The 21,875-nt window shown below is 46.2% G+C and overlaps 1 protein-coding gene across 3 annotated transcripts in view; it reads left to right on the plus strand.

Annotated features, from left to right (window-relative positions):
* The first annotated feature begins 364 nt into the window (after positions 1 to 364).
* Positions 365 to 21,875, plus strand: part of GALM (galactose mutarotase) — a 109,066-nt gene continuing 87,555 nt past the window's right edge. For all 3 annotated transcript variants that reach the window (XM_030920723.1, XM_010364132.2, XM_010364130.2), the window contains exons 1-2: positions 365 to 803; positions 17,333 to 17,487. In XM_030920723.1, coding sequence (XP_030776583.1) covers positions 614 to 803; positions 17,333 to 17,487 — 345 coding nt within the window. In that variant the 5' untranslated portion in view covers positions 365 to 613. The remainder of the gene's footprint in view (positions 804 to 17,332; positions 17,488 to 21,875) is intronic.

The raw sequence follows: 21,875 nt of genomic DNA on the forward strand, positions 1-21,875 counted from the left end.
TCAGGATGGTCTCGATTCTCCTGACATCCTGATCCGCCCGCCTCGGCCTCCCAAAGTGCTGGGATTACAGGCGTGAGCCACCGCGCCCGGCCAACTACTACTGTACTTCTCTTGCCCCTTGTATCAAAGAGTTAAAATATAATTTTCTCCCAAGATCGGTCTCACTGTAAGTCTGCTATCTATATTTTCCCGTTCTTCGTCTGATAGCCACCGACATTAATGACCAGCTCATTACATGTTGAGGTGTGGGGAGATGGAGGTAGAACACCGTCAACCCAGGATTCGAGTTTAGAAAGACTACAGGTCCCAAAATGCAATTTCACATCCCAAAAACTACCATTCCCAACATGCAATGCAACCAGGGCGAGCCAAGGATAAGAACTGCAAGCGTGGCTGCAAAGTTTGCCTCTCGTTACCCTCAGGCAAAGGAATGATTTAGAAAGGCCCCAGGGGGCTATTTTTTGCAGGAACGGTCACTCCCTAAATCCAGGCAAGGAAAGGGAGGAGTCTGAGCCGAGTCACGCCCCTGCTCCTATAAACTTGTGTCGCTTCTAGCTTAGCGAGCGCTGGAGTTTGAAGAGTGGGCAGTAGTTGCACACGCCGAACTTTCCCTATGGCTTCGGTGACCAGAGCCGTGTTTGGAGAGCTGCCCTCGGGAGGAGGGACAGTGGAAAAGTTCCAGCTGCAGTCAGACCTCCTGAGAGTGGACATCATCTCCTGGGGCTGCACGATCACAGCCCTAGAGGTCAAAGACAGGCAGGGGAGAGCCTCAGACGTGGTGCTTGGCTTCGCCGAGTTGGAAGGTGGGTTGAACTCGGCAGGGGGCTGCGAGCAGGCCCCAGACCCACGCTACACACCTCCCGGATCTATCGGGCCACTTGCAATGAGAGGGACCAAGGGGGAAAGTCGCCTAGCTTGGGACCGTCTGACTTGCAAGTGCATGCATCAGGCTAACAGAGGGCTGTGTGGCCATCCTGCGTTTGGGAAAAACTGTAATAAATAAGCTATGGGAGTTGGCCTCTGGTTATCCGTTCAGTCTTTGCCCCAATTAACATAAAAGGTCAGCTGATGGTAAGATACACTTCAGCGATCCTGGAGCGATCTTTGAACTGCCTGATCTTTGAACTGCCTGATCCCTTGAGAGGGCTGGAGAGGAAAGAGCAGGCAAGAGGGGGTGTGGCTCCCAGTGCTTCCCTTCTGAAGAAGGAAATTCAAATACTTGCCTCTTCTACTTCCTTCTTCCTTGATCAGATTCTCTTTGAGGCCTGGTTGTCTCAGAAATGCTCCAGTAAGCTCAGTGGTTGCCTAGTACACCAGCTACCCAATAACCATTTAGGGAACAAAATAGACAAGACCAACTCAGTGTCTAGAGATCAGGTCTCCTACCAACTAGGATTGACTTTTATCCCAGAATTCATGGGCAATTAGGATCAGGCATTAATTCATACATTTGAAAACTCCATTAATCCATTGACCCTCATTCAACAGGACAGACAAGGTCCCCACTCTTGTGGTTTGGCTGGGGAGATAGACTTTAACTCAATAATTGCAAAAAGAAAGAATGACAATTGCAGCTTTAACTCAGTAATTGCATAAAGAATGACCATTGCAGCTTGATTGCAGCAAAGGAAAATGTACATCATGCTCTCTTAGCACCGTGGTGTAACTAGACAGAAAATGAGGTGTGAAATAAAGCTGGCAAAGAGAAACTGAGAGTTAATACTCTGCTTAGTGGTTGGGGCATAGACAAATTCTGCTGGAGAGGAGGTTTGAGGTTTTCCTTTTGGTGTGTCGTTTTGTCTGTTTGGTTCTTCAGATATGTGACATGGCTCATGGTTACATGTTGGCCAGACAAGCCTGGCCAACATGGTGAAACCCTGTCTCTACTAAAAATACAAAAAAATTAGCTGAGCATGGTGGCACGTGCTTGTAATCCCAGCTAGTCAGGAGGCTGAGGCAGGAGAATCACTTGAACCCAGGAGGCGGAGGTTGCAGTGAGCCAAGATTGTGCCACTGCACTCCAGCGTGGGTGACAGAGTGAAACTCTTATCTTAAAAAACAGAGAGCAAATTTCAGATTCCTAAGGGTAAAAAACAAAACCCAGCTTTCTGTTGAACACCACTATGCCCGGCTAATGTTTTTGTAATTTTAGTAGAGATGGGGTTTTGCCATGTTGGCCAGGCTGCTGGCAGGCACCTGTAATCCCAGCTACTTGGGAGGCTGAGGCAGGAGAATCACTTCCGGGAGACGGAAGTTGCAGTGAATTGAGACTGCGCCACTGCACTCCAGCCTGGGCGACAGAGTGAGACTCCATCTCAAAATAATAAAAATATACTCTAACCTTTCCCTCTGCCTTTCTGTGTAACAGCTGACCATAAAGAAAGTAAGACCCTCATTCCAGAGGGGTCCTGCCCCATACCTGGGAGGAAGGAATGCTGCATGGGGAGGCCAAGAAAAATCTGAACACAGGCGTTGCCAAGTTTCCCCACTCAGATCTTACCTTTTTTGTCCAATCATATTTCTACATGGCTGTTCATGCTCCACTGGACCTAAGCATAAAAATGGATTGTTTTCCCTGTATCTGTGGGTCTTCATTCTGAAAGCTCCTTTGTTACATAAAACTATAATCAAATACATTTGTTTGGCTTTTTTATTTTTTAGAGGAGGAGTACTCACCCAGGCTGGAGTACAGTAGTGCAATTATAGCTCACTTGCAGCCTCGAACTACTGGCCTCAAGCAATCCTCCCACTTCAGCCTCCCAAAGTGCTGGGATTACAGACATGAGCCACTGTGCCCAGCTGTTTTGCTTTTCTCTTGTTAACCATTGTTTGTTGTAGAGGTGTGGGCTCTGACTCTTGCAGGGGAGATACACAGCACTCTGTTACTATTTTGATGGTGTGATACTACATTTCTAGTGCATTAAAACCTATGTTAACAATAAACTGGTAACAGTGGTTGTTAAGAAAGGATCCTGGGTACCCAGGGTGCAGGGGGTGGGAAGGAGACTTAATTTTCACTGTATATTCTTTTAAAATGTCAGAGTATATAAACATAGTATAAAAAAAAGAGGTAAATAATTTAAAGTAATAAGACTTGACAGAGGCCGGCATGGTGGCTCATGCCTGTAATCCTGGGAGTCCAAAGTGGGAGGATCGTTTGATGCCAGGAGTTTGAGACCAGCCTGGGCAACATAGTGAGACCCTGTCTCTAAAATAAATAAATAAATAAATTTAAATTAAAAAAATTTTTTTAAAGATTTGACAGAATAAGGGGCTATCTTGACATTACCATATCTCAAAAATGGTTTTGAGCCATGTGGAAGATCTGAGCGTGAATAATTCCTTTCGTAACTGCAGAGTTAGAGATGAACAATCTCCAGTTTCCCAGACAGGTTATATAAACTGTTTGGATGACAGCCATAACCAGAGGTCAGAATGGTTCAGTTTCTCCCTGGGAAAATGAGATTTTTTTTCTTTCATGGACTTCTAAAGAAGAAAATTATATAAATTTTTAGTTATAGTAAGGGAGGAAACCACCCCTCATATTGTCTTATGCCCAGTTTCTACCTCCAAAGAAAGAAGAAGTAAAAACTAAAAGGCAGAAATGAAATCCACAAGCAGCCAGCCTGGCATTGCGCCCTGGACCTGGTAGTTAAAGATCGACCCCTGACCTAACCAGTTATGTTATCTATAGATTCCAGACATTGTATGGAAAAGTACTGTGAAAATCCCTGTCCTGTTGTGTTCCGTTCTGATTACCAGTGCATGCAGCCCCCAGTCAGGTACCCCCAGCTTGCTCAATTGATCATGACCCTCTCACGTAGACCCCCTTAGAGTTGTAAGCCCTTAAAAGGGACAGGAATTGCTCATTCAGGGAGCTCGGCTTTTGAGACGCAAGTCTGCTGAATAAAGCTCCTTCCTTCTTTAACCTGGTGTCTGAGGAATTTTGTCCTTCTACAATAGCCTAGAAAAATCAGTAATGCCTCCTATGAGTTTTTCTACCTTTTTTTGTGTGGAAAAATGTTTTTTGCCGGGCACAGTGCCTCACCCCTGTAATCCCAGCACTTTGGGTGGGCAGATCACAAGGTCAAGAGATGGAGACCATCCTGGCCAACATGGTGAAACCCGTCTGTACTAAAAATACAAAAATTAGCTGGGCATGGTAGCAAATGCCTGTAATCCCAACTATTCGGGAGGCTGAGGCAGGAGAATCGCTTAAACCTGGGAGGCGGAGGTTGCAGTGAGCCGAGATTGTGCCACTGCACTTCAGCCTGGTGACAGAGCAAGACTTCGTCTCAAAAGAAAAAAAAAAAGAAAAGAAAAAAACTTTTAAGTGCAGGGCTGGTCTCAAAATCCTGACCTCAAGAGATCTGTCCACCTTAGCCTCCTAAAGTGCTGGGATTACAGGCGTGAACCACCATGACCAGCCTAAAAATGTTTTTCATTGGCATGTCCCACCTACAGTCATTATGATTTCTTTCAAAGCCTGTGCTGAGAATATTTGCTTATAAGCCACAGGTATAAACAACCTACGCATACAATCATTGAAACGCCTTCCTTTTCATGTTTCTCCCAGTTACCACCAAAGATCTGGCTATTAACTGCCATGAGAGGCATTAAGGAAAAAATAGAAAAAGTAAATTTAGTGCCTTTAGAAAACCTGGATTCAGAAGAGGGGATCAGGGAAAAAAAGGATCAGGTTAGAGGATGTAGTTTAATGTCACACACGACCAGGAGCACCCTGGTGGGAGCATTGAGAATTCCTGGTTTAAAGTTCTGCTTCCTTCCTTAAAGCTGTGTGACCCCGGGCAATTTATTTAAATGCTCCAGACCTATTTCCTCACGTGAAACAAATGGATTGTGATGATTTAATGAGCTATGGGCTGTGATATGTGTCTGACCATATCTGACCACATATTTGATATGTCTCTGACCAGAGTGAGCAATTAATAATTGTTATCCCCTTTCTTTCCTTTGCCCCCAAATACCATCTATCACTCTACTAGAACTTTTTATTTCACTTAATTAACACTGCAAAAAATGGCATGGAGATTCATCTAGGACAGCAAGAAGCCACTAAAAAGTATATAAATTATCTGAGATTACTAAAGTGCTTATTAATTAAAGTTAATTGTTTTCTTCATATAACCAAAGGATAAGTCATTCTGTGAATGGAGGTTTAGGATTGAGAGTGGTAATTTTATTTCAGACTTTAGTGCATGCTTGCTAATTTTGGTCTGTCCGAGGTGGGTGTCATAGTTGTGGTCCTTGGGATGTTAGAGGAATGGAAAGGGCCATATCCCATGATTAAGCATTTATTAATTTATTCTCACCAGTGCCTTGCCCAGGAAAAGGGGCGAGCATTTCCTCTACTCTAAGTTCAGCAATTGTCTTGGTTAAATCAACATTCATGGCTTGACCCAGGAACTTGGAACATTTTCATGGAAAACAGTATTTTCTGCATTTCAAAACAGATTTTTTAGCCATGCCTTATTCGGGATTTGGGGATTGTCACTTTTTGTAATTCTGATTTGATGTGAAAGCTCAGTAACTATTAGTCAATTTTCACACGCTATAAAAGAACTGCCTGAGACGGGGTAATTTATAAAGAAAATAGGTTTAATTGACTCACAGTTCCTCATGGATAAGGAGACCTCAGGAAACTTACAATCATGGCAGAAGGCGAGGAGGAAGCTAGACAGATCTTACGTGGCAGTGGGAGAGAGAGAGAGACGGAAAGCAGGGGAAATTGCCACTTTTAAACCATCAGATCTCGTGAGAACTCACTGACTATCACGAGAGCAGCATGGGGGAACCGCCCCATGATCCAATTACCTCCACCAGGTGGGATTACAATTTGAGATGAGATTTGGGTGGGGGCACAAAGCCAAACCATATCAGTAACATTTGAAGGTAATATAAAATTTGTTCTAAAGGGTTTTTCAGAGACAGGATTTCTGCTGTGCTTAGAGTTTAATTCTTAAAAACTATTCCTCCAGGGGCAGAGTGGCTCTCACCTGTAATCCCAGCACTTTTAGAGGCCTAGGTGGGAGGATCACTTGAGCTCAGGAGTTCAAGACCAGCCTGGGCAACACGGGAACACTCTGTCTCTAGAAAAAATACAAAAAGTATATAGGTGTGGTGGTGCATGCCTGTAGTCCCAGCTATTTGGGAGGCTGAGGTGGGAGGACCACCTGAGCCTGGAGGTCAAGGCTGCAGTGAGCCGTGATGGCACCACTGCACTCCAGCCTAGGTGACAGAGAAAGACCCTGTCTCAAAAAAACAAAAACAAAAAAACCCTGATAATTATGGGGGAAAAAACAAACAAACAAACAAACAAACAAAACAACTATTCCTCCAAACCGAGGAACTGGCCTGGCAAGTGCTGCTTATCTCTTTCACACGCATCCCTGTGAAGAGACCACCAAATAGGCTTTGTGTGAGCAATAAAGCTTTTTAATCACCTGGGTGCAGGCAGGCTGAGTCCGAAAAGAGAGTCAGCGAAGGGAGATGGGGTGGGACCGTTTTATAGGATTTGGGTAGGTAAAGGAAAATTACAGTCAAAGGGGGTTGTCCTCTGGTGGGCAGGGGTGGGGGTCACAAGGTGCTCAGTTGGGGAGCTTTTTGAGCCAGGATGAGCCAGGAGAAGGAATTTCACATCAGTTAAGGCAAGGACGGGCCATTTTCACTTCTTTTGTGGTGGAATGTCATCAGGTAAGTCAGGAACAGGCCATTTAAATTTCACTTCTTTTGTGATTCTTCAGTTACTGCAGGCCATCTGGATGTATATGTGCAGGTCACAAGGAGATATGATGGCTTAGCTTGGGCTCAGAGGCCTGACATTCCTGTCTTCTCATATTAATAAGAAAAATAAAACAAAATTGTGTTGAAGTGTTGGGTGGCTGAAAATTTTTGGGGTGGTGGTGGTATGCAGAGATAATGGGCCATGTTTCTCAGGGCTGCTTCAAGGGAGATTAGGGGCGGTGTGGGAACCTATAGTGGGAAAGATTAAGCTGAAGGAAGATTTTGTGGTAAGGGGTGATATTGTGGGGTTGTTAGAAGAAACGTTTGTCTTATAGAATTATTGGTGATGGCCTGGATATGGTTTTGTATGAATTGAAAAACTAAACGGAATAAAATAAGGAGAAAAACAGGTATTAAAGGACTAAGAATTGGGAGGACCCAGGACATCTAATTAGAGTGTCTAAGGAGGTTCAGCATAGCCCTGCCAGCAAAGATTATTTATTTGCTTTAAGAGGGAATTTAGAGTGGCGGTTTGGGATAGCACCAGGAGATATGAGCTGTGATGGCTTGGAGAAACAGTGTAAACCGGCAGTGTAAACGAAAGCAGGGCATTTATGAGTAGTTGAGAATGGTGAATAGGATTATGACTAGACAGAAGATAGTAGGGATGACAAGTTTTTTGCGGCGCAGTCCAAGTTGGTCTGGTGTCTGGAATGAGACTGGGGCCTAAAAAAAGGAGCAGTCTACACAGGAGCTTAAATGGGCTGTACCCTGCAGCATTCCGAGGACAGGCCCGAATTCTGAGAAGGCAAGTGGTAAAAGTATTGTCCAGTCCTTTTTAAGTTGGTGGCTGAGCTTGGTGAGGTGTGTTTTTAAAACACCGTTAGTCCGTTCTACCTTTCTTGAAGACTGAGGACTGTAAGGGATATGAAGGTTTCACTGAATACCAAGAGCCTGAGAAACTGCTTGGGCGATTTGACTAGTAAAGGCTGGTCCGTTATCAGACTGTATAGAGGTGGGAAGGCCAAACTGAGGAATTACGTCTGACAGAAGGGAAGAAATGACCACAGTGGCCTTCTCAGACCCTGTGGGAAAGGCCTCTACCCATCCAGTGAAAGCGTCTACCTAGACAAAGAGGTATTTTAGTTTTCTGACTAGGGGCATGTGAGTAAAGCCAATTTGCCAGTCCTGGGCAGGGGCAAATCCCCAAGCTTGATGTGTAGGGAAGGGAGGGGGCCTGAACAATCCCTGAGGGGTAGGAGAATAGCAGATGGAACACTGATAAGTGATTTCCTTGAGGATAGATTTCCATGATGGAAAAGAAATGAGAGGCTCTAGGAGACGATTAGCGGCTTGTAACCTACATGGAAGAGGTTATGAAATGACGACAGAATAGAATGGGCCTGTGAGGCTGGAAGGAGATATTTTCCTTGGTCTAAGAACCATTTGCCTTCTGTGGGAAGAGATTCATAGGTGGAAGTTTCAGTGGGGCAGTAGGTGGGAGTGACTGATGTGAAGGAGGAGAAAAACTGGCCCTGAGGAACAGAAGTTGGAATGCTAGCTGCTTGTCTAGCCACCTTATCAGCATAAGCGTTGCTTAGAGCAATGGGATCTGACACCTTTTGATGGTGCTTGCAGTAAATGACTCCACCTTCCTTTGGAAGTAAAGCGGCCTTGAGCATAGTTTTTATTAAAGAGGCATTAATGATGGAGGACCCTTGCATAGTGAGGAAATCTCTTTCAGCCCATATAACAGCATGGTGGTGCAGAATATGGAAGGCATATTTAGAGTCATTATAAATATTGATGCGTAGTCTTTTGCAAGAGTGAGGGCCTGAGTTAAGTCAACTAGTTCGGCTTGCTGAGAGGTAGTGGAGGGTGGCAGAGCGGTAGCCTCAATGATAGGTGTGAAATATACTATAGCATAGCCTGCCTTTGCTGGTGAGTGGCGATTAGGCCTGGTGGAACTGTCATCAATAAACCAAGTGTGTTCAGGGTGAGGAACACAAAATAATATAGGGAAATGGAGTGGATGCCAGGTGGATCAGAGAGATACAGTCATGGGGGTCAGGTGTGGTATCAGGAATAATGTGGGAGGCCTCATTGAAGTCTGGGCCAGGAACAATGGTAATTGTGGGAGACTCAACAAAGAGTGAGTATAGCTGAAGGAGCTGGGGAACAGAAAGTATATGCGTCAGGTGGGAGGAAGAAAATAGATTTTGGAAGTTATAAGAACTGTAGAGTGAGTTGAGCATAGTTTGTGATTTTGAGGGCCTCTAAAAGTATTAGGGTGGCAGCGGCCCCTGCACGCAGACATGAGGGCTGGTAGGCTAAAACAGTAAGGTCAAGTTGTTTGGATAAAAAGGCTACAGGGCACGGTCCTGGCTCTTGCATAAGAATTCTGACCACACTAACCATGCCTAGGAAGGAAAGGAGTTGTTGTTTTGTAGAAGTGATTGGGGTTTTGGAGATTAGCTGGACAAGATCAGCAGGGAGAGCACGTGTGTTTTTGTGAGAATTATGCTGAGATAGGTAACAGATAAGGAAGAAATTTGGGCTTGACTGAAGTAATGGGGGCTGTCCGTGAAGCCTTGCGGCAGTATAGGCCTGGTAATTTGCTGAGCCTGATGGGTGGCAGGGTCAGTACAAGTGAAAGCGAAAGAGAGGCTGGGATGAAGGGTGTAAAGGAATAGTAAAGAAAGTATGTTTGAGATCCAGAACAGAATAATGGGTTGTGCAGGGAGGTATTAAGGATAGGAGAGTGTATGAGTTTGGCACCATGGGGTGGATAGGCAAGACAATTTGGTTGATAAGGCACAGATCCTGAACTAACCTGTAAGCCTTGTCTGGTTTTAGGACTGGTAAAATGGGGGAATTGTAAGGGGAGTTTACAGGCTTTAAAAGGCGATGCTGTAACAGGCAAGTGATAACAGGATTTAATCCTTTTAAAGCGTGCTGTGGGATGGGATATTGGCATTGAGTGGGGTAAGGGTGATTAGGTTTTAATGGGATGGTAAGGAATGCATGATCGGTCACTAAGGAGGGAGAAGAGGTATCCTGTACTTGTGGGTTAAGGTGGGGAGATACAAGGGGAGGATGTGAAGGAGGCTTTGAACTGGGGGAAAAGGTGGCAATGAGGTGTGGCTGTAGCCCAGAAATAGTCAAGGGAGCAGAGGTTTCCTGTACTTGTGGGTTAAGGTGGGGAGATACAAGGGGAGGATGTGAAGGAGGCTTTGAACTGGGGGAAAAGGTGGCAATAAGGTGTGGCGCAGAAATAGTCAGGGAAGCAGATACATTTAGTTAAAATGTCTCAGCCTAATAAGGGAACTGGGCAGGTGGGGATAACTAAAAAGGAGTGCTTAAAAGAGTATTGTCTAAGTTGGCACCAGAGTTGGGGAGTTTTAAGAGGTTTAGAAGCCTGGCCATCAATACCTACAACAGTTATGGAAGCAAGGGAAACAGGCCCTTGAAAAGAAGGTAATGTGGATTGGGTAGCCTCTGTATTGATTAAGAAGGGGATGGACTTACCTTCCACTGTGAGAGTGACCTAAAGCATCTGTGATGGTCCTGTAGGCTTCCGAGACGATCAGGCAGTGTCAGTCTTCAGCCGCTAACCTGAGAAGATCTGGGAAGGAGTTAGTCGGAGAGCCTTGGGTCAGAGTTCCAGGGGCTCTGGGAGTGGCTGCCGGGTGAGTTGAACAGTCCGATTTTTCGTGGAGTCCCACACAGATGGGACATTGGCTTAGGAGGAATCCAGGGCTGCAGGCATTCCTTGGCCTAGTGGCCAGATTTTCGGCACTTGAAGCAAGTTCCTGGGGGAGGCGGTCCTGGAGGAACGCCTGGCTGCTGCGGTTCAGGCATTTGGAAATTCTTGTGTGCTGGCGATGTGGCTGGGGTTTGTCTCCCAGTGGAGGCAAGGAATTGCAACTCAGAAATATGTGGCTACTTGGCTGTCTTTATTATTACACACCTTGAAGGTGAGGTTAATTAAGTCCTGTTGTGGGGTTTGAGGGCCGGAATCTGATTTTTGGAGTTTTATTTAATGTCGGGAGTGGATTGGTTAATGAAATGTATATTGAGAATAAGACGGCCTTTTGACCTTTTAGGGTCTAAGGCTGTAAAGCATCTCATGGTTGCTGCCAAACGAGCCATGAACTGGGCTGGGTTTTTCATATTTGATGAAAAAGAGCCTAAACACTAACTGATTTGGGAGAGGTCTGATAAAGAAAAAGAGCATTAACCTTGACTATGTCTTTAGCAGTCACCTTTTTAAGAGGAAATTGCTGGGCTGGTGGGGGAGTGCTGGTCAAGGAACGGAACTGTAAGCCAGACCAGGTGTGAGGAGGGGAGGTGATAAAAGGATTATAGGGTGGGGGAACGGAGGCTGAGGAAGAATTGGGACCTAGCTCAGCCTGGCGAGGAGGGGAGAAGTCAGATGGTTCTCTAGAAAAGGAAGATTAGAAAGACTCAGCGCCACTTGGGTTTGGGACTGAGGGGACAGGCGGGAGGGAAAGAAGGAAGATTTGGGACGAGTTGCATTGGGAACAGAGACTAGGGAGGGACCGATGTGTAAAAGAATGCCTAAAAGAATGCCTGGATATCAGGCACCTCAGACGGTTTGCCCATTTTACGACAAGAATTATTTAGATCTTGTAGGATGGAAAAATCGAAAGTGCTGTTTTCTCGCTATTTGGAACCACTGTCAAGTTTGTGTTAGGGTCAAGCGGCATTGTAGAAGAAAATAGGTTTCAGGTCAGGTGTGAGCTGAAGAAGTTTTAAGTTCTTGAGAACACAGGCTAAGGGAGAAGGAGGAGGAATGGAGGGTGGAAGGTTGCCCATAGTGAAGGAGGCAAGCCCAAAGAGAGAGTAGAGACACGGAGAGAAGGGGTGGGGGGGTTCTTGCCCTCCAGTAAAGCGGAGAAGGGGTAGAGACACGGAGAGAAGGGGTCAGGGGGTTCTTGCCCCCCAGAAAAGCGGTACTTGCCACTAAGGGTGAAGGACCAAGGCAGGCGTTCCCGCGTAGACACCTCTGAAATGTGGGTGAATAATCAGGCAGGCATCCCTGCGTGATTAAACACCAAGGGAAGACTGTCTTCCCGAGTCTGTGACCTCACCGGAGTTTTGGGTCCACATATAAAACATGTCTCCTTTGTCTCTACAAGAAAAGGAAAAGAACTGAAATTAAGAGAAGGGAGAGATTGTGGTGCCAAGATTGAAAGGAGAAAGAGGTTGAGAGATAGTGAGAGAGGTTGGAGAAGAGAGTAAAAAGAGGCTGCTTACTGGATTTAAAATTGGTGAGATGTTCCTTGGGCTGGTCGGTCTGAGGACCCGAGGTCGTAGGTGGATCTTTCTCATGGAGCAAAGAGCAGGAGGACAGGGCATTGATCTCCCAAGGGAGGTCCCCCGATCCGAGTCACGGCACCAAATTTCACACTTGTCCAAGTGAAGAGACCACCAAACAGGCTTTGTATGAGGAATAAAGCTTTTTAGTCACCTAGGTGCAGGCAGGCTGAGTCCGAAAATAGAGTCAGCGAAGGGAGATGGGGTGGGACCGTTTTATAGGATTTGGGTAGGTAAAGAAAAATTACAGTCAAAGGGAGTTGTCCTCTGGGGCAGTGGTGGGGGTCACAAGGTGCTCAGTGGGGGAGCTTTTTGAGCCAGGATGAGCAAGGAGAAGGAATTTCACAAGGTACTGTCATCAGTTAAGGCAAGGACGGGCCATTTTCACTTCTTTTGTGGTGGAATGTCATCAGTTAAGTCAGGAACAGGCCATTTAAATTTTACTTCTTTTATGATTCTTCAGTTACTTCAGGCCATCTGGATGTATATGTGCAGGTCACAGGGGATATGATGGCTTAACTTGGGCTCAGAGGCCTGACAATCTCCAAGACGTGATTGTTTTCAGGTAGTGGTCACTTGTAAGGGAATTCTTGCAAGCCCGAGTGGTAGGAGCCCTGCTGTTGGCTTTGTGGTTGTCTCTAACACCCAGTATGCCTCTGGCAGAGGGGGGAGCTCAGTGTTCATTTGTTGAATGAATCAAAGTAGGACTCAAAAATCTCTACAGTCAAACATCTTGTTTTTTAGAAAAAAATTCTGCTTTTCTATAATTTTTGAGTTTCTGAAAAGCAGATGAAACAAAACCAAGGAAAGATTGTTTGGCTCTTTGGGACTCCTTTTGGTTAACCAGTGTATGGGATTTTAAAGCTCTTTTCAGAAAGAGAAGAAGGTGGGGAGAGGTGGGAACAGGAGAGAGAGATCAGCCTGGCCTATGCCTAGGGATGGAGGTAAGGTCAACAGAAAGCCTGTGCTTTCCACATAATTTGATACTGAAGAACACGAACTCATGAACTAGACTGGGTTCAAGTCTTTGTTCTGCCACTACTTAGCTGTGTGTTTTGGGGCAAGTTATTTAACTTTTCTGTCCTCAGTTTCCACATCTGTAAATTGGGATAGTAATAGTATCTATGTCATAGAAACGTTCTGAGTATGAAATGAGGTAAATGTAGAGCACTTAGAAAGTGGCTGGGACACACTTTGGGAGGCCGAGGCAGATGGATCACCTGAGGTCAGGAGTTTGAGACCAGCCTGGCCAACATGGTGAAACCCCATCTCTACTAAAAATACAAAAAAAGGCTGGGTGTGGTGGCTCACGCCTGTAATCCCAGCACTTTGGGAGGCCAAGGCGGGCGGATCAGGAGGTCAGGAGATGGAGACCATCCTGTCTAACGTGGTGAAACCCCGTCTCTACTAAAAATACAAAAAATTAGCCAGGCATGGTGATGGGCGCCTGTAGTCCCAGCTACTCAGGAGGCTGAAGTGGGAGAATGGCATGAACCCGGCAGGCGGAGCTTGCAGTGAGCCGAGATCACGCCACTGCACTCCAGCCTGGGCTACAGAGCCAGACTCCGTCTCAAAACAAACAAACAAACAAAAATTAGCGGGGCGTGGTGGCGGGCGCCTGTAGTCCCAGCTACTTGGGAGGCTGAGGCAGGATAACTGCTTGAACCCGGGAGGCAGAGGTTGCAGTGAGCCAAGACCGAGCCACTGCACTCCAGCCTAGGCTATAAGAGCGAAACTCCGTCTCAAAAAAAAAAAAAAAAAAAAGCACTCGGTAAGTGTTAGCTCTATTATGATAGTCCATGGGCAACACTCTGATGCACCTGCAGATTAGCAAAGAAGCAAGCCAGCAAAGGCCTGGAAGAGAAGGATTAATGTTTAATCTGTACGCAACCAGTTGGGTAATGGAAACCTGTGACCTGTAACTGGCCTAATCAGCTCAGGATCTATATCCTGAGAACCTCTCCATGCCGTGGAAAAATAGTTCATATGCTTGAATTGCATTCTCCGCTGATCTGAAGTAGACATGACAGATACAAAGTACCATGGGAAAAGAGAATGGAATTCAGAGGACGTCTGAGTGAAAACTGGAGTGGAAAGTAATCTTGGTGATAATACAGAAAACAATCTCCAAACCTTAATCTTTTCTATTGTAAACTAAGCACAGAGGAACTTAAAGAGAAGAAAAGTACCGTAATATGCCCACACACAAAGCTGTAAGTGTGAAGACGCTACTTTGCTTTTTATAGCCCCTCCCCTAAAAAGGCCCCAAACAGTTTGTGCTCGTTATGTAACCATCAAAAGGAATATGGGGCCAGGTGCGGTGGCTTATGCCAGTAATTTCAAGTACTTTGGGAGGCCAAGGCAGGAGGACCCCTTGAGCCCAAGAGTTTGAGACCAGACTAGGCAACATAGGGAAACTCTGTCTCTACAAAATAAAAAGTAAAAAAATTAGCCAGGCATGGTGGTATATACCTGTGGTCCCAGCTACTCCAGAGGCTGAGGTGGGAGGATCATTTGAGCCCGGGAGGTCAAGGCTGCAGAAAGCCATGATTGCTCCACAGCACTCCAGCCTGGGCAACAGCGAGATCCTATCTAAAAAAATAAAAAGGAATATGGGCCAGGTGGGGTGGCTCACGCCTGTAATCCTAGCACTTTGAGAGGCCGAGGCGGGTGGATTGCCTGAGCTCAGGAGTTCGAAACCAGCTGGGCAACATAGTGAAACCCTGTCTTTACTAAAATACAAAAAAAAAAAAATTATCTGGGCGTAGTGGCGTGTGCCTATAATGCCAGCTACTTGGGAGGTTCAGGCAGGAGAATTGCTAGAACCTGGGAGGCGGAGGTTGCAATGAGCCAAGATTGCACCACTGCACTCCAGCCCGGGCGACAGAGCAAGACTCTGTCTCTAAAGAAAAATGAAAAGGAATATGGTAGATATGACATGGAGCCATCTGAAGATATTTGATAAATGAAAAGTTGCAGATATTCTATATAGTATGATTCTCTTTATATGGAATATGTGTGTTTGTGTATTTGTATATTTGCTTATATGTAGTTAATTCAAATTTTAAAATAAAGTGTACGTGCCAGACTGTTAATAGTGGTTACTGTTGGAAAGGAGGGGAGTGGAGAGATGAAGGAAGGCTTTTATGTTTTATTCTTTGTTTAGGTTGCTAGATTTCACAAATAAAAGTACAGGATGCCTGGTTAAATGTGAACTTCACATAAATAGCTTATACTTTTTTTTTTTTGAAACAGTGTCTCACTTTGTCACCAGGCTGGAGTGCAATGGCTCGATCTCAGCTCACTGCTGGAGTGCAATGGCTCGATCTTGGCTCACTGCAACCTCTGCCTCCTGGGTTGAAGTAATTCTCCTGCCTCAGCCTCCCAAGTAGCTGAGACTACAGGCGCGCACTATGACGCCCAGCTAATTTTTGTATTTTTGGTAGAGATGGGGTTTCACCATGTTGGCCAGGATGGTCTCGATCTCTTGACCTCATGATATGCCTGCCTCGGCCTCCCAAAGTGCTGGGATTACAGGCATGAGCCACCGCGCCTGGCCACAACTTTTAAAGTATAAGTATGTCCTGCGTATTTTAATAATGAATATACTTATACTAAGCAATTATTTATTGTTTATTTGAAACTCACATTTAACCAGGCATTCTATATTTCCTCTGGTGAGCCTACTCTATATCCTTGTGTATTACCTAACTCTCTTTAAAGGATATTTTAAAGTACTAATTATGTGATTAAAATAAATAAGAAGAGAAAGAAGAATAAGATCGTTTCCCCTCGAGACCACAGGAAAGTATAACTTTGGCCTAGAGAAAAGGAGATTACAAAGCAGTGTTATACAGTCCCCCATCAGCCATAGTTTTGTTTCCTGCAGTTTCAGAGTCAACTTTGGACCAAAAATAGGTGCATACAGTACAATAAGATATCTTGAAAGAGAGGGAAAAGGCTGGGCACAGTGACTCATGCCTGTAATCCCAGCACTTTGGGAGGCTGAGTTGGGTGGATTGCCTGAGGTCAGGAGTTCGAGACCAACCTGGCCAACATGGTGAAACCCTGTCTCTACTAAAAATACAAAAATTATCTGGGTGTGATAGTGCATATGGTGCATGCCTGTACTCCCAGCTACTCAGGAGGCTGAGGCAAGAAAATCACTTGAACCTGGGAGGCGGAGTTTGCAGTTAGCCAAGAAGGGGCCACGGCACTCCAGCCTGGGCAACAGAGTGAGACTCTGTCTTAACAACAACTAGTTTTATAAAAAGAAAGGAAAAAGCACACAGATGCATTATACTAAAAGATGGAAGAGTGTGTGCACCTAAGAATATTAACAGTGGTTCTCTCTAGTGATGAGATGAAAGATAATTTCAGTTTTTTCTTTGTGCTGTATAAAATTTTTTACAATTTTGTATAATGAATATTGATTACTTTTGGAAAAGGAAAGGATCATATGTAATGAAAGCCATTTTCTGTGATTTGGTGAGGATTTTGACATGCCCAAGATGTTACCATGTGCAGCATCCCTCTGAAGAAGGTGGGGGACAGTGGCACGCACCACACCTTTGGATTGAGGGGTTTTTTTTTGGTTTTTGTTTTTTGGTTTTTTTTTTGAGATGGAGTCTCGTTCTGTCACCCAGGCTGGAGTGCAGTGGCTGGATCTCAGCTCACTGCAAGCTCCGCCTCCCGGGTTCACACCATTCTTCTACCTCAGCCTCCCGAGTAGCTGGGACTACAGGCGCCCGCCACCTCGCCCAGCTAGTTTTTTTGTTTTTTTTTTTTAGTAGAGACGGGGTTTCACCGTGTTAGCCAGGATGGTCTCGATCTCCTGACCTCGTAATCCGTCCGTCTTGGCCTCCCAAAGTGCTGGGATTACAGGCTTGAGCCACCGCGCCCGGCCGAGGTTTTTTTTTTTTTGAGATAGAGTCTCGCTCTGTTGCCCGGGCTGGAGTGCAGTGGCACGATCTCGGCTCACTGCAAGCTCCACCTCCTGGGTTCATGCCATTCTCCTGCCTCAGCCTCCTGAGTAGCTGGGACTGCAGGCGCCCGCCACCACGCCCAGCTAATTTTTTTGTATTTTTAGTAGAGACAGGTTTTCACCGTGTTAGCCAGGATGGTCTCGATCTCCTGACCTTGTGATCCACCCGCCTTGGCTTCCCAAAGCGCTGGGATTATAAGCGTGAACCACAGAGCTCAGCCTGAATTGAAGTTTTAAAAGTGCTGTTATCCCTTGTCCTTGCAGGATACCTCCAAAAGCAGCCATATTTTGGAGCAGTTATTGGGAGGGTGGCCAACCGAATCGCCAAAGGAACCTTCAAGGTGGATGGCAAGGAGTATCACCTGGCCATTAACAAGGAACCCAACAGTCTGCATGGAGGAGTCAGAGGGTTTGATAAGGTAAGTCTGGCACATGTGATGGAGTTCCCTTTAGGTTCACTTTATGCGTACCTTCTGCTTGCCAGGCACGGTCTTAGGCCCTAGAGCACGTGTGTGGTGAGGAAATACAGGGAAGAGGCCACTCCTGTGGTTCAGGGCAGCAGGTGCAATGGGCATGTGCCAGGACCCATCCTTCTCTAGTTCATCTGTTGGAACAGACAGGAGAGCCCCAAGAGAAAGGATGTGAATCTTTGACTTAGGAAAAACGAGAAACAACTTTCTCACAGTGTTGCGATCAGGGAGTTGGGTTGAAGAGATGTGGATTGATAACAGTATCTTCCACTTATTGGACAAGACACTGACATATATTGTCTCTTACCCTTACTAAAACTCTGTGTTATCACTAAATGGGAAAACTGAGGCACTAAAAGGCCACATGGCCGGGCACAGTAGCTCATGCCTGCAATCCCAGCAGTCTGGGAGGCCGAGGTGGGCAGATCACCTGAGGTCAGGAGTTTAAGACCAGCCTGGTGAACATGGTGAAACCCCATCTCTACAAGAAATACAAAACTTAGCTGGGTGTGGTGGCCACCCGTAAGCTCAGCTACTCAGAAGGCTGAGGCAAGAGAATCGCTTGAGTGTGGGAGGTGGAAGATGCAGTGAGCTGAGATCGTGCCACTGCACTCCAACCTGGGCAACAGAGCCAGACTCCGTCTCAAAAAAATGAAAAATAAAAAATAAATAAAAGACCACATGACTCCTAAGTGGGACAACCAGGGCTGCCTGGCCCAAAACACTCATTCTTACACCATAGCTGCTGGTGTCCACCCAGGCTGCATGGGTGCCCCCGTCCAGCATGCTTCCCTGTACCTGTCGTTAAGCCCCCCGCCCCATGCAGCATGGCCCTGCACCAAGGCCTGCCCTTCCACTGAAGTGCCTCCCCTTCCACTGAAGTGCCTCATGCCTCAAAATCATATCAGATTCTCCCCAATTCCTCCCCTCCACATGAAAACGTCCATTGTTTAAGCGGATCCCTAGAAAACAAAGGTCAGGAAGGCAAATTGATCAAACAGCTTCTCCCTGGGTTGGAAGTGCTTGGCCCCCTGCTTCCTAGCCCCATGGGAGTCCACGGGTTAACCCCAGTGATTGCTCTCTTACTAGTCTAATTTCAGGCTGTGAAGGAGTAAATTTCAGCAGTTAACTTTCTTTTTTTTTTTTTTTTTTTTTGAGGTGGAGTCTCGCTCTGTCGCCCGGACTGGAGTGCAGTGGCCAGATCTCAGCTCACTGCAAGCTCCGCCTCCCGGGTTTACGCCATTCTCCTGCCTCAGCCTCCTGAGTAGCTGGGACTACAGGCACCCGCCACCTCGCCCGGCTAGTTTTTGTATTTTTAGTAGAGACGGGGTTTCACCGTGTTAGCCAGGATGGTCTCGATCTCCTGAGCCTCGTGATCCGCCCGTCTTGGCCTCCCAAAGTGCTGGGATTACAGGCTTGAGCCACCGCGCCCGGCCCAGTTAACTTTCTTTTACATTATACCACCCAGGTTATTTGCTAGAGAAGAGCCAGAGAAGACAGAAACATGTATGCCCACTAATGGCCACAGTTTCTTCTCTTCTGCCTCGAACTATCACTTGTCCTGCAGAAGGAGGCTGGTGGCTCTGGCTTCCCCGCTTCCATGAGCTTCCTGCTGGTGGCCTGGAACCAGACTGACTGCCCCATGGGTTTCCCTTTCCTCAGGATGGGACTCTTCATGCCAGGGAGGCAGAGGGCAGCATGTGCTCTGCCCATATTAGGGCAGAATCTCTAGAACATGCCAGGATCATGAGCAAACTCCAACCACAGGAAGTAAGGCTCAGCCTGGCTTCAGACAGGGATCTTTGGAGGAGCCTTAGGACAGCACCTCGTTCTAGCTTGCCCCTGCTCCCGCTGTTCACTGTGGCATTTTCCGTGGTGTTGCTTAACTTATATTCCCTTCAAGAACACAGCAAAATTGTGAGTGTACGTAGCCTTCGGTGCAGTGTGCCCTTGAGCCCCTTCTGTGAAGCGGGGGGCACAGTAGGCCGGGGACTCCTGAGGCTCACAGTATAAAGAGGGAGGTGGACTCTTACATGATAACTGTTAAAGGCGAGAAGCCACAAGTGCCGCAACAGATGACAACAAGGCGCAGTAGGAACTGGGTGTGAACAAATGAAATAGCAACCTAGGAGGTAGGATTGGAACCGGCCTTGAAGAGCCAAAGCATTTCATTCAATACATGGATATGGGAGAGAATGGCTGCACAGTGGCCCTGAGAGGGGTAGGGAAAGACTTCGAACATTTTTTTTTTTTTTTTGAGGTAGAGTTTTGCTCTCGTTGCCCAGGCTGGAGTGCAATGGTGCCATCTCAGCTCACCGCAACCTCCGTCTCCTGGGTTCAAGCAGTTCTCCTGCCTCAGCCTCTCGAGTAGCTGGGATTACAGGCATGCGCCACCACGCCTGGCTAATTTTGTATTTTTAGTAGAGACGGAGTTTCTCCATGTTGGTCAGGCTAGTCTCGAACTCCTGACCTCAGGTGATCCGCCCACCTTGGCCTCCCGTAGTGCTGGGATTAAAGGCTTGAGCCACCGCACCTGGCCGACTTTCAACATTTTTATGAAGTCACTGAAAGTTTTTGAACAGTCGGTTTTGACATAGTGCCATGCGCCCATCAGATGAACGTTGTTTTACATTGTGTCACGTCTCAACAATGACTGAATATAATTGTTGGTTTGGAGGTATGTGTTTTTCTATTTATACCAACGCTTTTTTTTTTTTTTTTGAGACGGAGTTTTTTTGCTCTTGTCCCGCAGGCTGGAGTGCAATGGCGTGATGTCAGCTCACTGCAACCTCCGCCTCCCGGGTTTAAGCGATTCTCCTGCCTCAGCCTCTCAAGTAGCTGGGATTACAGGCATGTGCCACCACAACCGGCTAATTTTGTATTTTTAGTAGAGTACAGGGTTTCTCCATGTTGGTCAGGCTGGTCTCAAACTCCAGGCATAAGCCATTGCACCCGGCCACCAACACATTTTTTTTTAAGATGAAAGTTGAATAGGATTTGAAATGGTATAAGAAGGTCTAGAGCTGCAAAGTTTCTGGAAATTTGGAAACTGTAGGCTCAGGGAAATCATTCTATAAATAGGAATTATACTTAACCAATCATATTGGTTTACCAAAAATCTTTCCATTGTGTCCTTTCTCTGCAAAAGAAAAACTAGGTAGCAAGTTAAGATTTCATTTCAAGTATTTAATTCCTGAAATGTTCTATTTGGGATATTCTATTTCCTTTTTAATTACATGTAACAGGCTTCATATTTTGAGTGTCTTGACAGTTCAACCTTTCTGGGAGCTAACTAGGGTGTAAAATGAATTTTTCACTAAGCTCGGTGAAAGTATTTCACATACCAGCTGCTTTCACTGTAGGTGAAGGCAGAAACCTCCGTTCCTGCTGGGTTCTCCTTCCTGGCAAATGCCACGTCTGTGAGAGCAAAGTGGACAGATCCTGGGCTCAGAGGCCACTCCTGTGTCCCATAGAGGCTATTATCTTTCAAATCTATAGAGTTTGGCCTCAACTGTTTTGTTGAAAAGGAAGATTCAAATAAAAACTTCACTGAGACTAAGATGTGGAATAGTGGAGACAGCCAGTCCTGAGTTTGAACCCTAGCTCTGTCACAAATAACATGTATAACTTTATCTATTTACTTATTTTTTGAGATGGAGTCTTGCTCTGTTGTCTAGGCTGGAGTGCAGTGGCGTGATCTCAGCTCACTACAACCTCCACTTCCCAGGTTCAAGCAATTCTCCTGCCTTAACCTCCCGAGTAGCTGAGATTACAGGTGCCCACCACCACACCTGGCTAATTTTTGTATTTTCAGTAGAGATGAGGTTTCACCATGTTGGCCAGGCTGGTCTCGAACTCCTGACCTCAAGTGATCTGCCCACCTTGGCCTCTCAAAGTGCTGTGATTACAGGTGTGAGCCACCACACCCGGCCACATATGTGACTTTAAACAAGATTTTTTTTCCTTCTAAACAATGGACAGGAAGTATGAAACTCCCTACCCTCCCCAACGCACACTAGGAAGTGGAAGGTAGATGTGGGTATAAGTTAACTCCACTGAACTCAATTTGCTCATCTGTAAAATGGAGGTAAATAGTATTTGTTGAAGCCACTTGAAATTGCCAGTGTTCAGGCCGGGCGCGGTGGCTCAAGCCTGTAATCCCAGCACTTTGGGAGGCCGAGACGGGCGGATCACGAGGTCAGGAGATCGAGACCATCCTGGCTAACACGGTGAAACCCCGTCTCTACTAAAAATACAAAAACTAGCCGGGCGAGGTGGCGGGCGCCTGTAGTCCCAGCTACTCGGGAGGCTGAGGCAGGAGAATGGCGTAAACCCGG

Source organism: Rhinopithecus roxellana, chromosome 17 (genome assembly GCF_007565055.1).
Source record: "Rhinopithecus roxellana isolate Shanxi Qingling chromosome 17, ASM756505v1, whole genome shotgun sequence".
Taxonomy (NCBI): domain Eukaryota; kingdom Metazoa; phylum Chordata; class Mammalia; order Primates; family Cercopithecidae; genus Rhinopithecus; species Rhinopithecus roxellana.